Source organism: Pseudophryne corroboree, chromosome 2 (genome assembly GCF_028390025.1).
Source record: "Pseudophryne corroboree isolate aPseCor3 chromosome 2, aPseCor3.hap2, whole genome shotgun sequence".
Classification (NCBI taxonomy): Eukaryota; Metazoa; Chordata; class Amphibia; order Anura; family Myobatrachidae; genus Pseudophryne; species Pseudophryne corroboree.
In genome coordinates, this window is record NC_086445.1 from 161,144,994 (window position 1) to 161,160,319 (window position 15,326).

At 47.3% G+C, this 15,326-nt stretch overlaps 1 protein-coding gene across 3 annotated transcripts in view; it reads left to right on the forward strand.

The window, feature by feature from the left end:
- Window positions 1–15,326, forward strand: part of LOC135005214 (mitochondrial ornithine transporter 1-like) — a 100,788-nt gene that overhangs the window by 64,907 nt on the left and 20,555 nt on the right. For all 3 annotated transcript variants that reach the window (XM_063951913.1, XM_063951912.1, XM_063951914.1), the window contains exons 4-6: window positions 10,196–10,333; window positions 10,415–10,587; window positions 10,703–10,861. In XM_063951913.1, coding sequence (XP_063807983.1) covers window positions 10,196–10,333; window positions 10,415–10,587; window positions 10,703–10,861 — 470 coding nt within the window. The remainder of the gene's footprint in view (window positions 1–10,195; window positions 10,334–10,414; window positions 10,588–10,702; window positions 10,862–15,326) is intronic.

The following is a 15,326-nucleotide window of genomic DNA, read 5'->3' on the forward strand; positions in this document are numbered from 1 at the left end:
ACGAGTGCGCATACCACTCAATCAGTGGGTGCCTCCTGGGCGACTGCCAAAGGTGTTTCCACTTCTCAACTTTGCAGAGCGGCGACGTGGTCCTCAGCCCACACGTTCGCGAAATTTTATAAGTTTGATACCTTTGCGTCCGAGGATGCTAAGTTCGGACGTTTGGTTTTGCAGGCAACAGACAGCACTTCCACCCTGGGAGATAGCTTTGGGACGTCCCTTAATGTCTAAGAGGAACTCCAGTGTCCCCTAGTGGATGAAAGAGAAAAGAGGATTTTGGTACTTACCGATAAATCCATTTCTCTGAATCCTCTAGGGGACACTGGACACCCGCCTCGGTGCTGTCAATCCTGCTGTGTTTATAGTTCTTGTTCATACAGTTCGTACAAACAGCGTTGGTTTTTCGTTTAAAGAAGTTTCTTGGATGCTGTTTGGCATGGGTACGGTTCGGTTCCTCGCCATAGGTTCTCGTATCGTGTCCTCGTCTCTCAGTCAAAATTTTCAAAACTGAGGTATGAGGGGCGTGAAGGGGGAGGAACCGGCTGTGCAGACAATGCTAATTTTTTTTAGATTGTGCCACACCTCCGGTTGCAGGCTTCACACCCTAATGTCTAAGAGGAACTCCAGTGTCCCCTAGAGGATTCAGAGAAATGGATTTATCGGTAAGTACTCATTCCATTTGACAACAGTAGGGAAATATACTCCTAATTGCAGATTGATTTGCCGTACATTCTCCTGAGTGTATTCATCAGTGAGAGGTACTTCTGCGTCTAACTTACAATCAGTTATGAATTTCGCGGGGTCAATATTTGAGGGTAAACATACCCGTAGCACTGTCCGCCAATCTTTGTTTGTGGGTTCGTTGGCGTTACCTAACTCTTTAATGAACCTCTGGCATGTGACTCGATCTTTTCTGGGATTGGGAAATTCTGACATAATTGACCTTAACTCTGTCCGGGACCAAGGACAATGCATGGCAATGTTCCTGATGGGAGTGACTCCCTGAGCGTCAGTCTTCCCATTGGGGACTGCAATCACCCTGACAGGATTTAATTCAATTACATCATTCTGGATTGATTCTACAATGTGAGGTGCTATTGTCTCTGCATAATGTATGGTACCGTACTTACCTGTGGAGACGACCTCACTTATCCCTCCACTAGGGGGCCTGACTACTGCTCTTGTTGGTTGGGCCGTGCCCACCTGAGTGTCCTGTATGGTGGCTGCTAGAGAGAGTGCCGATATCGTGCTGGGCTCATCTTCCTGCTCGCAGTCCTGGGGAAAATTTAAAATGGGATACAACTGGCAAGGGTTAGCATTAGTACATTTATCAGTTACTCTCCTATCTTGTACTAATGTGCCATTGTCTGTAGCCACTTTCTCCCCCACAATATACGGTGGTGGTGGTACGGTCGCCATTATTTTCCCGCTAGGTTTGGAACCTGCTGCGCGAGCTAATTCCCTTTGTATATCCCCCTCCTGTTGCCATAAATTTAAACAATCTGTATGTCTAATCCTTTGTTTTCTGGATTTTATTAGACATATCCTTATCCTTAAGTTCTGCAATACCTCTGGTTCAAAGCTGCCCACTTTAGGGAATGGTACCCTATCTTTGTCAGTCATACGTACCCATTCAGACAAAAAGTCTTCCGTGTGTGAACCATATATTCCACACATAACAAACCTCGCTGACCCCTTGGGCCGCGGCTCTTCAACCTGAACCCTGGTTACAAAACGTCCACCGCTTGTGCAATTGGATCCCATCACGGACTTTTTCCTTTTACCCAATCCCCAATGCACAATACGAATAGACGGTGAAAGTTCTCAGAGCGCTTTCACCCACTCACGCCCACGTTGGCCAGTACTACCATACACTGTCGATAGCGAAGGCAATGTACCCAACATAGGGCCCTATCTGACCTATATTTACTGGAAGTTTTTAGGAATAACTTACCCTTTCCAGTAAAGTATCGGTCGTTGGAGATCTTCCTGAGAGAGACCAGCGAAAATTCCCTATGCACTTTATTATACACAAATCACGCTTGCGTATGCTCTATATAGCGCTAATGATACCGCGATTTTACGCAAAAGCTCGTAAAAGGATATCACGTTGCGCTATGTATCACACCCACAAATGCGCGGTCCAATCGCACAGCGTATAGGTACTTGTTACTTATCTGCCGTACGACCACGGGTCGTTGTACAAACTGGGACCCTCAGTCCGGAGCGTAATACCAAAAAAACCCTTTTTACTTCAATACTTCGCAATACAATGCACCTCACGATTTGCGTATTAAACCTTATACTAACGTGAGTCAGCCTTCTCACGCCACCAAGCCTCCACTCACTTGATGTACCAAGCGACGGGATCCCGAATTCCGGGGTTCGAATTTCACTCACTCCTACGTTCGCTCACTCAGGTATACTTTGTATTTCTGTACAGAAAATTTGCATTCATTCAGATAAGCAGCTTTTCCCCCAGAGGCAATACAGTTTAAACAAAAAGTTTTATACTAATCTTTGGAAACCGAGCAGTTTTGTGCTATTGTAGCGTGGCTACTGTCCCACCTTTAAACTAAACGACACTATTGTGTGGTTTTATTACGCGCACACAACCCTACGCAAGCTTGCGTAATTATGCAACCGTGCGTACCTCTATGCTACGTGTGCGGCCTTGCGCCACGTGCACGGTTTTTTTGTACGCTGTCCTCACGTTCCGTACCACGTGTACCAATGTGCGTACGCAATAAAACAGATCACACAACTTCTATAAATGTGAGCAATAAAACTACTATTGCCCACTAAAAACAACCCACACTTGTTCCGTTTTAACCCTCTTACTACTGGGCCAGAACTGCGTTTTGTGATTTTACTCTTACTTCCTTAAATACTTTTATTTTTTAACTATATAGCAACAAATGTATTTGGTTTCACACAGATCTAAATGAATCTAGCACTCTGAGTGTTATGGCAACAATGTGAGAGGGTATACAAAGAGTATGGGTGCCTTTTGTTGAAAATTCACAGATTTTTAAATAGCTTTTTTCCTGTTTACTTTACGGGTTCTACCAGCATCCCTACAAACCACACAGAGCAGACGTCATCTAATCAGCAAACAAGTAGGGTTTTCAGTGCATCCACCGACCAAGAAAAGGTTACGTAGGACACTTTTTGTCCGCCCTTTTGCTGATAGATTAAGTCTGCTGTGACCTGTTAGGCTGTGAGTATGTGGAAAACCGGACAATGCTCCCAATTGATAATGTTGATTTATATACAGGAATGAAAAGCTGTTCCTTATACACACTTTAAATACACTTTACCATGGAGCCGCTGCGGCCGCTAAACTTAATACACACTCTACGCACCTTTTACGATGTTAGCGTACAGAGTCCCGTACCGTGTACGGACTTTGCGTACAAATGCCGCGCTGACGGTACAAAGTACACACAGCGCGTACACACCCAATGAATACACTTTAAACCTTATACAGCAATGCAATGTGATACTAATACACTTTAAACCGTAGCAGGGAAAGGAAGACACGACACCAGTCTGTAGTTAGACCACTGGGTTCCGACACCACAGCGTATTATTGCTGAAAGGGGGTACAATACAAACAATACAATATAACAGAATAATGGCTACAATCAATGGTACATACGTGATTCGCCGCGCTACCCAGATCTGGTCCTCGGTCATCTGATAGATAACTTTGTGAGTCTTGTGTCAGACCAGGCCTGCAGCAGGCTCTCTTTATACAATTCTTCCAAAACTTAACACAATGGATACTGTAATCTCTTTGTCCATTGGACACAGGGATGGTAATTTACAGTACAGGAGAGGTCATAGGTCGGTTTGAATAGGTGGGCGATGTCTGTTCCAACTGCTCTTGTGGGTGGTCTCCTCTGGATTCCCGCCGCATACATAATGTACAGTAAATGCAGTTTATATCTATATTCTGCTCCTGCACATAACTATCCGCAGGAACATGCGATCTTCCTCTAACCAACACCGGAATATTACCCTTAAAATACCCTACAGCTGGATACCAAACACCACCTTATAACCTTGTTCTGTCCCCTCCTATCCTGTAAAGGTGAATCCCTTTGTTCTGTTACCATTTAAACTGCTGTAACTTACTGATGTGGTGCAGGGAGACTATGTGTACATTGTGCACTATTTGGATTAAATATGTAATGTGTTTTGATAGCTTTCCATGCGTTCACAAACTCTACCGTAAATACTCATTCCACGCGCTAATGCGCAGGACCGCGGGAGCGACCATACGCAAATTGCGGATATGTGCACGCACGGCAGAACAAGTACGCACACTGAGGCCATCTGTGTGTAGTTTGTACTTGATGTGTGTACTGCAATATTTCTCTGACGTCCTAGTGGATGCTGGGTACTCCGTAAGAACCATGGGGAATAGACGGGCTCCGCAGGAGACTGGGCACTTCTTTAAAGAAAAGATTAGGTACTACATCTGGTGTGCACTGGCTCCTCCCTCTATGCCCCTCCTCCAGACCTCAGTTAGAATCTGTGCCCGGCCTGAGCTGGATGCACTTAGTGGGCTCTCCTGAGTTCACTAAAAAGAAAAGTATTTGTTAGGTTTTTTATTTTCAGTGAGATCTGCTGGCAACAGACTCACTGCTACGTGGGACTTAGGGGAGAGAAGCAAACCTACCTGCTTGCAGCTAGCTTGTGCTTCTAGGCTACTGGACACCATTAGCTCCAGAGGGATCGAACACAGGGCCTGACCTCGATCGTCCGTTCCCGGAGCCGCGCCGCCGTCCCCCTTGCAGAGCCAGAAGAAACCGGAGGAAATCGGCGGCTGAAGACTTCGGTCTTCAATAAGGTAGCGCACAGCACTGCAGCTGTGCGCCATTGCTCCCACAGCACACCACACGCTCCGGTCACTGGTGGGTGCAGGGCGCTGGGGGGGGCGCCCTGTGCTGCAATTAATATACCTTTTGGCAATAAAGAGCACATAATACAGTGTTTAACACTGTATATGTGCAGAAACCCCCGCCATTAACGTTATAAAAAGTGGGAGAAGCCCGCCGTTGAAGGGGCGGGGCTATCTCCCTCAGCACAGCCAGGACCATTTTCTCTTCACAGCTCCACTGGAAGGACGCTCCCCAGGCTCTCCCCTGCAGTATACACTACAGAAAGGGTAAAAAAGAGAGGGGGGGCACATAAATTTAGGCGCAAATTGTGATATAAGCAGCTATAGGGGGAAAATTCACGTTGTGTTGTGTATAGTGTATATCCCTCTGTTATATAGCGCTCTGGTGTGTGCTGGCATACTCTCTGGCATACTCTCTCTCTGTCTCCCCAAAGGACTTTGTGGGATCCTGTCCTCAGTCAGAGCATTCCCTGTGTGTGTGTGCGGTGTGTCGGTACGGCTGTGTCGACATGTTTGATGAGGACGCTTACGTGGAGGAGGAGCAGGTGCCGATAAGTGTGATGTCGCCCCCTGCGGTGCCGACACCTGAGTGGATGGATATGTGGAAGGTATTAACCGACAGTGTCAACTCCTTGCATAAAAGGTTCGATGACGCAGCTTTGGGACAACCGGCATCTCAGCCCGCGCCTGCCCAGGCATCTCAGAGGCCGTCAGGGGCTCAAAAACTCCCGTTACCTCAGATGGCAGACACAGATGTCGACACGGAGTCTGACTCCAGTGTCGACGAGGATGAGACAAATATACAATCCACTAGGGCCATCCGATGCATGATTACGGCAATGAAAAATGTGTTGCACATTTCTGACATTAACCCGGTTACCACAAAAAAAGGGTATTATGTTTGGGGAGAAAGAGCAGCCAGTGACTTTCCCCCATCTGATGAGTTAAATGAATTGTGTGAAGAAGCGTAGGGTTCCCCAGATAAGAAACTAGTAATTTCTAAGCGGTTACTAATGGTGTACCCTTTCCCGCCAACGGATAGGTTACGCTGGGAGACATCCCCTAAGGTGGACAAGGCGCTCACACGCTTATTAGAAAAGGTGGCACTGCCTTCTCAGGATACGGCCGCCTTAAAGGTGCCTGCAGATAGAAAGCAGGAGGCTATCCTGAAGTCTGTGTATACACACTCAGGTACTATACTGAGACCTGCTATTGCTTCAGCATGGATGTGTAGTGCTGCAGCAGCGTGGTCTGATTCCCAGTCTGATAACATTGATTCCCTTGACAGGGACACTATATTGCTAACCATAGAGCATATTAAAGACGTAGTCTTATATATGAGGGATGCACAGAGGGACATTTGCCGGCTGGCATCTAGAATTAATGCAATGTCCATTTCTGCCAGAAGAGTATTATGGACTCGGCAGTGGACAGGTGATGCTGATTCTAAAAGGCACATGGACATTCCCAACCTCGGTCCTCAAGTACCCCCAACAGTTCATGTTTTCCAGGTCACTTAGCAGTTGAACAGGTGTATTCATCTGACACATTTTAAAAGACCCACAGGTGGAGCAAATTATTTCACTTGCAATCCCGTGAGGAGACCTGGAAAACATGAACTGTTGGGGGTACTTGAGGACCGAGACTGGGAACCACTGCCTTAGGCCCAAATGTAATAGCTGAGATTCTGGCAAGGTAGCCGCTACATTTAAAGTTGTAATTAGTTTGAAGGCAAAATCAACTTAAGGGCCCTACACATTTGTCGATCCTCCGCCGATCTGCCCTACGGCGGATACAGCCGACGGGCGACCCGGCGGCAGTGACGGGGGGAGTGAAGTTTCTTCACTCCCCCCGTCACCCGGCTCCATAGAAGTGCAGGCAAATATGGACGAGATCGTCCATATTGGACAGTATGCACAGCCGATGGGACACCAGCGATGAACGAGCGCGGGGCCACGCATTGTTCATCGCTGGTGCCTCCACACTCAAAGACATGAACGGTATCTTGTTCATTAATGTCTTTGACTGATATCACCCATTGTGTAGAGTAGCGGATCTTGCCACGGGCAAGCAGGACTTTTGCCTGGGGCGCCGCCTTCCGGAGGGCGCCATCCGGAGGGCGCCGCACCATGGCAAGATCCGCTGCTGCGCCCCCCGCTGCCCACTGTGAAGGGAAACCAGACGCGTGGGCTGCCGCAGTGAAGAGAAACTAGACGCTACGCGTCTAGTTTCCCTTCCTGGAGAGGAACTTAACTGTAATGATGTGCGGTGCGTGTTGACGTCATCGCGCACCGCACCGCAAAGGTCCTCTCCACGAAGGGAACTAGATGCGTAGCGTCTAGTTTTCCTTCGTGGAGAGGACCTTTGCTGTGCGGTGCGCGATGACGTCATCGCGCACCGCACATCATTACAGCGGCGCTACTACTGTACAGGGGCGTAACTGACCACGCCCCCTGTATGAAGCCACGCCCCATATTGCCGCCCGGGGCGCAACAAGACTCTGAACCGGCCCTGAGTGTGTAGGGCCTATTAGTCTTCCCTTAAAACTAATTGCTGTAAATCTGCTGGCAATCTCACCGATATAAAACCAGTGGGGGTAATTCAGACCTGATCGTAGCAGCAAATTTGTTAGCCGTTGGGCAAAACCATGTGCACTGCAGGGGGGAGGGGGGGGGGCAGATATAACATGTGCAGAGAGAGTTAGATTTGGGTGTGGTGAGTTCAAGCTGAAATTTAAATTGCAGTGTAAAAATAAAGCAGTCAGTATTTACCCTGCACAGAAACAAAATAACCCACCCAAATCTAACTTTCTCTTCAAATGTTACATCTGCCCCACCTGCGGGAGCGACCATGCGCAAATTGCGGATATGTGCACGCACGGCTGAACAAGTACGCGCACGGAGGCCATCTGTGTGTAGTTTGTACTGCAATATTTTTTGACTTTGACATTCCCAACCTCGGTCCTCAAGTACCCCCAACAGTTCATGTTTTCCAGGTCACTTAGCAGTTGAACAGGTGTATTCATCTGACACATTTTAAAAGACCCACAGGTGGAGCAAATTATTTCACTTGCAATCCTGTGAGGAGACCTGGAAAACATGAACTGTTGGGGGTACTTGAGGACCGAGACTGGGAACCACTGCCTTAGGCCCAAATGTAATAGCTGAGATTCTGGCAAGGTAGCCGCTACATTTAAAGTTGTAATTAGTTTGAAGGCAAAATCAACTTAAGGGCCCTACACATTTGTCGATCCTCCGCTGAGCTGCCCGACGGCGGATACAGCCGACGGGCGACCCGGCGGCAGAGACGGGGGGAGTGAAGTTTCTTCACTCCCCCCGTCACCCGGCTCCATAGAAGTGCAGGCAAATATGGACGAGATCGTCCATATTGGCCTGCATGCACAGCCGACGGGGGACCAGCGATGAATGAGCGCAGGGCCACGCAGTGTTCATCGCTGGTGCCTCCACACTGAAAGACATGAACGGTATCTTGTTCAATAATGAACGAGATCGTTCATATCTTTGACTGATATCGCCCAGTGTGTAGAGTAGCGGATCTTGCCACGGGCAAGCAGGACTTTTGCCTGGGGCGCCGCCTTCCGGAGGGCGCCGCACCACGGCAAGATCCGCTGCTGCGCCCCCCGCTGCCGTTGCCCCGCTGCCCGCTGTGAAGGGAAACTAGACGCGTGGACTGCCCGCAGTGAAGGGAAACTAGACGCTACGCGTCTAGTTTCCCTTCCTGGAGAGGACCTTAACTGTAATGATGTGCGGTGCGTGTTGACGTCATCGCGCACCGCACAGCAAAGGTCCTCTCCACGAATTGAACTAGACGCGTAGCGTCTAGTTTTCCTACTTGGAGAGGACCTTTGCTGTGCGGTGCGCGATGACGTCATCACGCACCGCACATCATTACAGCGGCGCTACTACTGTACAGGAGGCGTAACTGACCACGCCCCCTGTATGAAGCCACGCCCCCTATTGCCGCCCGGGGCGCAACAAGACTCTGAACCGGCCCTGAGTTTGTAGGGCCTATTAGTCTTCCCTTAAAACTAATTGCTGTAAATCTGCTGGCAATCTCACCGATATAAAACCAGTGGGGGTAATTCAGACCTGATCGTAGCAGCAAATTTGTTAGCCGCTGGGCAAAACCATGTGCACTGCAGGGGGGAGAGGGGGGGGCAGATATAACATGTGCAGAGAGAGTTAGATTTGGGTGGGGTGTGTTCAAGCTGAAATTTAAATTGCAGTGTAAAAATAAAGCAGCCAGTATTTACCCTGCACAGAAACAAAATAACCCACCCAAATCTAACTTTCTCTTCACATGTTACATCTTCCCCACCTGCAGTGCACATGGGGGGTCATTCCGAGTTGATCGCTAGCTGAAAATGTTCGCTGCGCTGCGATTAAGTAAAAATCCGGCACTTCTGTGCATGCGTATGCGGCGCAGTGCGCACGAGCGACGTACTTTCACAACGGCAGATGCATTTTCACACAAGGTCTAACGAAGCTTTTCAGTCGCAATGGCCGGCGCAGAGTGATTGACATGAAGTGGGTCGTTTCTGGGTGTCAGCTGACCGTTTTCAGGGAGTGCTCGAATAAATGCAGACGTACCAGGAAAAATGCAGGCGTGGCTGGGCGAACGCAGTCGTGTTTGTGACGTCAAATCCGGAACTGAATGGTCTGAAGTGATCGCAAGCGCTGAGTAGGTCTGAAGCTACTCAGAAACTGCACAATATTTTCTTTTAGCTGTTCTGCGATGCAATCGTTCGCACTTCTGCTAAGCTAAGATACACTCCCAGAGGGTGGCGGCTTAGCGTTTACACGGCTGCTAAAAACTGCTAGCGAGCGAACAACTCGGAATGACCCCCATAGTTTTGCCCAAACTGCTACCAAATTTGCTGCTACGATCAGGTCTGAATTAGCCCCAATGTCTGCAAATTGTGAGCCTTAAGCCTCAATATAAAGTTTCAAATATCACATTTTTACTGACATTGGACCCTATTAAGCATCAGTTGCAGTTTTACTAAATTAACAAAACTGCAACTGCTCGCAGTCGCATGCTGACGACCACCCAGCACCAGACAAGAACATCCAGCATGCTAATGGCAGCCAGCAATGCGATCACAATTCAATTGTGATGGCATCACCTTTTAAAGGAAGACCCTGCTTCACACATAATCAAATATCTTTAAAAAAAATGATGTCTTGTAAAAAATATTAATTTTCCTTATTTGTCTCAGATTATAACAGCGATTTTGATTGAGGTGTTTTTGTGTCTGCATTGTAGTGATCTGCACAACGCAGCTGCTGGCTCATTTGCGGCAGCGTTTGCCTCATTGGCCCTATGTCCCACGGAACTGGTAAAGTGTCGTCTTCAGGCCATGCATGAGATGAAGCTCTCCGGCAAGATTATAGAAGGCCAAAAGTGAGTTGTAATATGTAATAAACCTCTTGAATATGCCAAAATGGAGGCAGTACATATGTAATGATGATCAACTCTCCACAGTACGGTGTATACAGTGGTAAAGCATATTCTGCACACAGATGGGCCGATGGGTCTTTACCATGGATTGTCTAGCACCCTGCTAAGGGAGGTTCCAGGCTACTTCTTCTTCTTTGGGGGCTATGAAATGAGTCGCTCATTTTTTACAAAGGGTGGAAAAAGTAAAGATGACTTAGGTAGGAGATTTATTTTCTACATTGTTATATAAATTTTGTCTGCACCTTCAGATTTACCTTTGGTGGTAAAAAAGTATATGTTATATGCATGTTATGTTTGTTTTTTTCTCTCCAGGGATTGTTACCCTGATGGTAAGTGGAGGATTTGGAGGGATCTCGTTGTGGCTGGTTGTATTTCCAGTGGATTGTGTTAAATCTCGAATCCAAGTCCTCTCCATGACAGGAAAACAAGCAGGGTTCATAAGGACATTTGCAAGCATTTTAAGGAATGAAGGTAAATATTTATATGGCCTTTAGAGTTTGTATCATACTTGCCTACCTGACCCTCTCCATGAGGGAGAAAATGCTCTGTTCCTGGACATTCCTGGTAATGTATGATTGCCATCACCTGTGGTGAGCTAGTTAATTGATAAGAAAGGTGTTTCACCACAGGTGATGGCAATCATACATTACCAGGAAAGTCCAGGAACAGAGCATTTTCTCCCTCATGGAGAGGGTCAGGTAGGCAAGTATGGTTTGTATTAGTCTTGAAGTGAAATGGTAAATGGAATAGAACATTATCATACCTCCCAACATGACCCTCTCCAGGAGGGACAGAATGCTCTGCTTCTGGACTTTTTTCTTAATTTATGAATGCCAGCACCTGTGTTGAACTAGATAATGGATAAGAAAGGTGTTTCAGCACAGGTGATGGCAATCATAAATTAAGAGAAAAGTCCAGGGGCAGAGCATTGTGTCCCTCCTGGAGAGGGTCATGTTGGGAGGTATGCATTATAAATGAGGCAAAAATTACTAAATGTTCTGATATATCGGGGCACTGCCAATAATCTGTGTCCGCGAATGTCACCAGTCTTACCATTTATAACCCAACACATATAAAAGTGTCCAGTTAAATCATAGGTCTACAAACTCGGTCCTCATTACTCCACACAGTGCATGTTTTGCAGGTCTCCTCACAGAATCACAAGTGAAATAATTAACTCCACTTGCAGACCTTTTAAAATGTGTCTGTGAGTAATTAATACACCTGTGCACCTGCTGGGTTACCTGCAAAACATGCACTGTGTGGGGTAATGAGGACCGAGTTTGCAGACCTATGAGTTAGATCATAGGTTCTCAAACTCGGTCCTCAGGACCCCACACAGTGCTTGTTTTGCAGGCCTCCTCACAGAATCGCAAGTGAAATAATTAGCTCCACCTGAGATCTTTTACAATGTGTCATTGAGTAATTAATAATCCTGTGCACCTACTGGGTTACCTGCAAAACATGCACTGTGTGGGGTCCTGAGGATCGGGTTTGAGAACCTCTGAGTTAGATGGATCCCTGCACAACTGCCAGTGCGCCATAAAGTGTTCTCTGGAATGGATTTGTAGTCATCCACTTTGCAGTGAAGGGTGTACCGTAATGGACAGAAGGCATGTTTGTGTTGGTTTTGTGTGGTTACTGTCTCACACTCACCTCATACTTCCCTACTTCTTCCACAAAGCATTTCTTACCCTAATATGACCAGGCCCAGACTTTTCTACTGTTCTCTCTCCCTGGTGTGGTATGGAAGGTAGATAGTAACTAGGTCGACCACTATTGGTCGACAGTAACTAGGTCGACAGGGTCTCTAGGTTGACGGTATTTAGATCGACAGGTCAAAAGGTTGACATGAGTGTTTTATGTTCTTCTGGTGTCGTTTTCTTCATAGAGTGACCGGGAACCACAATTAGGGCACCGTGTCCCCTCGCATGGCTTGCTTCACTCGCCATGCTTTGGGCAAGGTGCCTCGCTCTGCTTCCGCTTCGCTCGGTACAGATTACCGTTCCAATCGTAGTCCACGTGGATCGTTAAGTATGAAAAGGTTCAAAAAAAGAAAAAAATCGTGAAAAAATAATGTCGACCTTTTGACCTGTTGACCTAGAACATGTCGACATAGAGACCCTGTCGACCTAAAAACCCTGTCGACCTAGTTACTGTCGACCAATAGTGGTCGATCTAGATAGTGTCGACCTATTTACTCTCGACCTAGAGACCGGAACCCCTCTCTCCCCCTCCCCCCCAAGACTTTAGATAGTAAAATAATAAGCTAATAGAATGTAAAACTGGTTTTTTTATTATAGAATTTAAACAAAAAGTGTAGCATGGAGCTGTGCCACCTTTCTCCAGTGACGATGCAGCCAGCCCAAGTAGGACATGGAAGTACACAGGGAAGACTGTATTCATGTAACTACTGTATAATTCATGGTTTCAATGCTTGAGCAGCAACCAATCTCTTAAAGTGGTTTCAGGTACCATGAATATAGAGATAATTTACAGAGAGATAATGAGTGAGGAAAGGGAGCAATCTAGCAATAACAGGTGAGATGATACTCTGCAGTTGGTATCAGTGGCGTCACTAGAGGGGGTGTCACCATCCAAGGGGGTGACGCCAAAATGCTGTCAATGCAGGGAGAGTCTCCGAGGGCAGCACAGCATTTCCAGGAGTATTGGGCATGTGAAAACATGGGCGTTCCATGAGACCTTTTCCATGGGGCCTAATTTGGCACATTTGGTATGTGTGTAGACTGAGGGGGCAATACTGGGTTAGTATGTGGGCTGGAGGGTGAAGTGAGGGCAGTGTTTGGGATGAATCAAGAAATTAAGCAGTATTTGTAAGAAGGAACTATGTAATTATGGCATTTAGGGTAAAGTAGGGAAGTATTTAAAGTGGGGTAACTGTGTTGGGGCAATAATTTTATGGGCAGCAATGTTGGGACAATATTTGGAGGGGCAGAAATACTGAGGCAGTATGTGGAGTGGGAGCAATAAGTAAAATGAGAGCAGTGTTGGAAGTGTTTTGAGAGAGAGCAGTGCTGTAGCAGTGTTTGGTGGGGGAGCAGTGCTGTTGCAGCATTTGTGTTCAGTCTGCCCTCCCTCTCTGTGCAGTCCCTCCACTGTCATGTGTGAAATATTAAATCTGCTCTGCTGCTTGCTGGGTATATGCGATGAGGGTCTCTTTGCCACAAGGGGCCAGTTTGAGTTTGTTTGTTGGGGGAGGTGACAGGACAGAGTTTTGAAGTCATAAAAGAGGCAACACACTCTGAGTTACTTTATATACTGTTAGTAAAAGCTAAGGATATCATGGTTTGGGTATGCATGACCAGGAGGCCGGTATCCTGCGAGCGCAACAAGCCCCTTGCGGGGGAAACCCACGAGTGGGAATAGTCTCTGTTGGTCCACATGCAGTCTACTGTTGCTAGCACTTTCCCAGTGAAACTTCTTCTTCCCCTTCCTTCTACTCGTCTTACCTCTTCCCTATACCTTCTGGTATACAGATGTAGCCACGCTCATCGTTGCTGCTGCTGCACCATACAGGCGTCCTAGCAGCGCCATACAAATAGCGCAGGTAGGTGAAGTAAGGCATGAAGCAGGCACCCAGTGACAACATGCCTTACAACTGAAAGCTCCCCTGGTGCGCTGTATAAAAATAAGATTTTGGTTACCCACCGGTAAATCCTTTCTCGTAGTCCGTAGAGGATGCTGCGGTCCACATTAGTACCATGGGGTATAGACGGGTCCACCAGGAGACATTGGCACTTTAAGAGTTTGAGAGTGCGGGCTGGCTCCCCCCTCTATGCTCCTCCTACCAGACTCAGTCTAGAAACTGTGCCCGAGGAGACAGACATCTTCGAGAGAAGGATTTAACACAGATAGTGGCGAGATTCATACCAGCTCACACATACAAGGCACATCAAGCTAACTTAGCTTGAAAAACTCAGCAAATGCTGAAACATTACTTGCTAAGTAACAATGCAGTACTCAACTAAAACAAAGTTGTACTGAACCAAATAACGATAGCAGGAAAACGAAGCGCTAGGCGGTTGCCCAGCATCCTCTATGGACTACGAGAAAAGGATTTACTGGTAGGTAACCAAAATCCTATTTTCTCTTACGTCCTAGAGGATGCTGGGGTCCACATTAGTACCCTGGGGATGTTCCAAAGCTCCCAGAACGGGAGGGAGAGCGTGGAGGCTCCTGCAGAACTGATTGACTGAACTTCAGATCATCAGAGGCCGAAGTATTGCAGACCAAGTTGCAGCTCGGCAAAGTTGTAACGCCGAGACACCCCGGGCAGCCGCCCAGGAAGACCCCACCTTACGAATAGAATGGGCCTTGACAGTCGTAGGACATGGCAATCCTGCCGTAGAATACGCATGCTGGATAGTGAACCTGATCCAGCGAGAGATCAGGACACCCTTAGAAGCAGGACACCCAATTCTCTTGGGATCATACAGGACAGAGAGTCCGATTTTGTGTGATGACCAGTCCTCTTCACATAGATTTTCAGAGCCCTTACAACATCCAAGGACTTTGATGAAATTGAGGAGTCAGTAGCCACTGGCACCACAATAGGTTGGTTGATATGAAATGCCGACACAACCTTCGGAAGAAACTGCTGACGGGTCCGGAGCTCAGCTCTATATTCGTGGAAGATCAAGTATGGGCTTTTACAGGACAAAGCCCCCAACTCCGACACACGTCTAGCAGAAGCTAAGGCCAACAACGTGACAGCCTTCCATGTAAGAAATTTGACCTCAACCTCCTATAGACGCTTGAGCTAGTCCGATTGGAGGAACTGCAACACCACGTTAAGGTCCCAAGTAGCCGTAGGTGGTACAAAGGGAGGTTGGATGTGCAGAACTCCCTTCAAAAAGGTCTGAACCTCAGGAAGGGCAGCCAATTGTTTCTGGAAGAAAATGGATAGGGCCAAAAT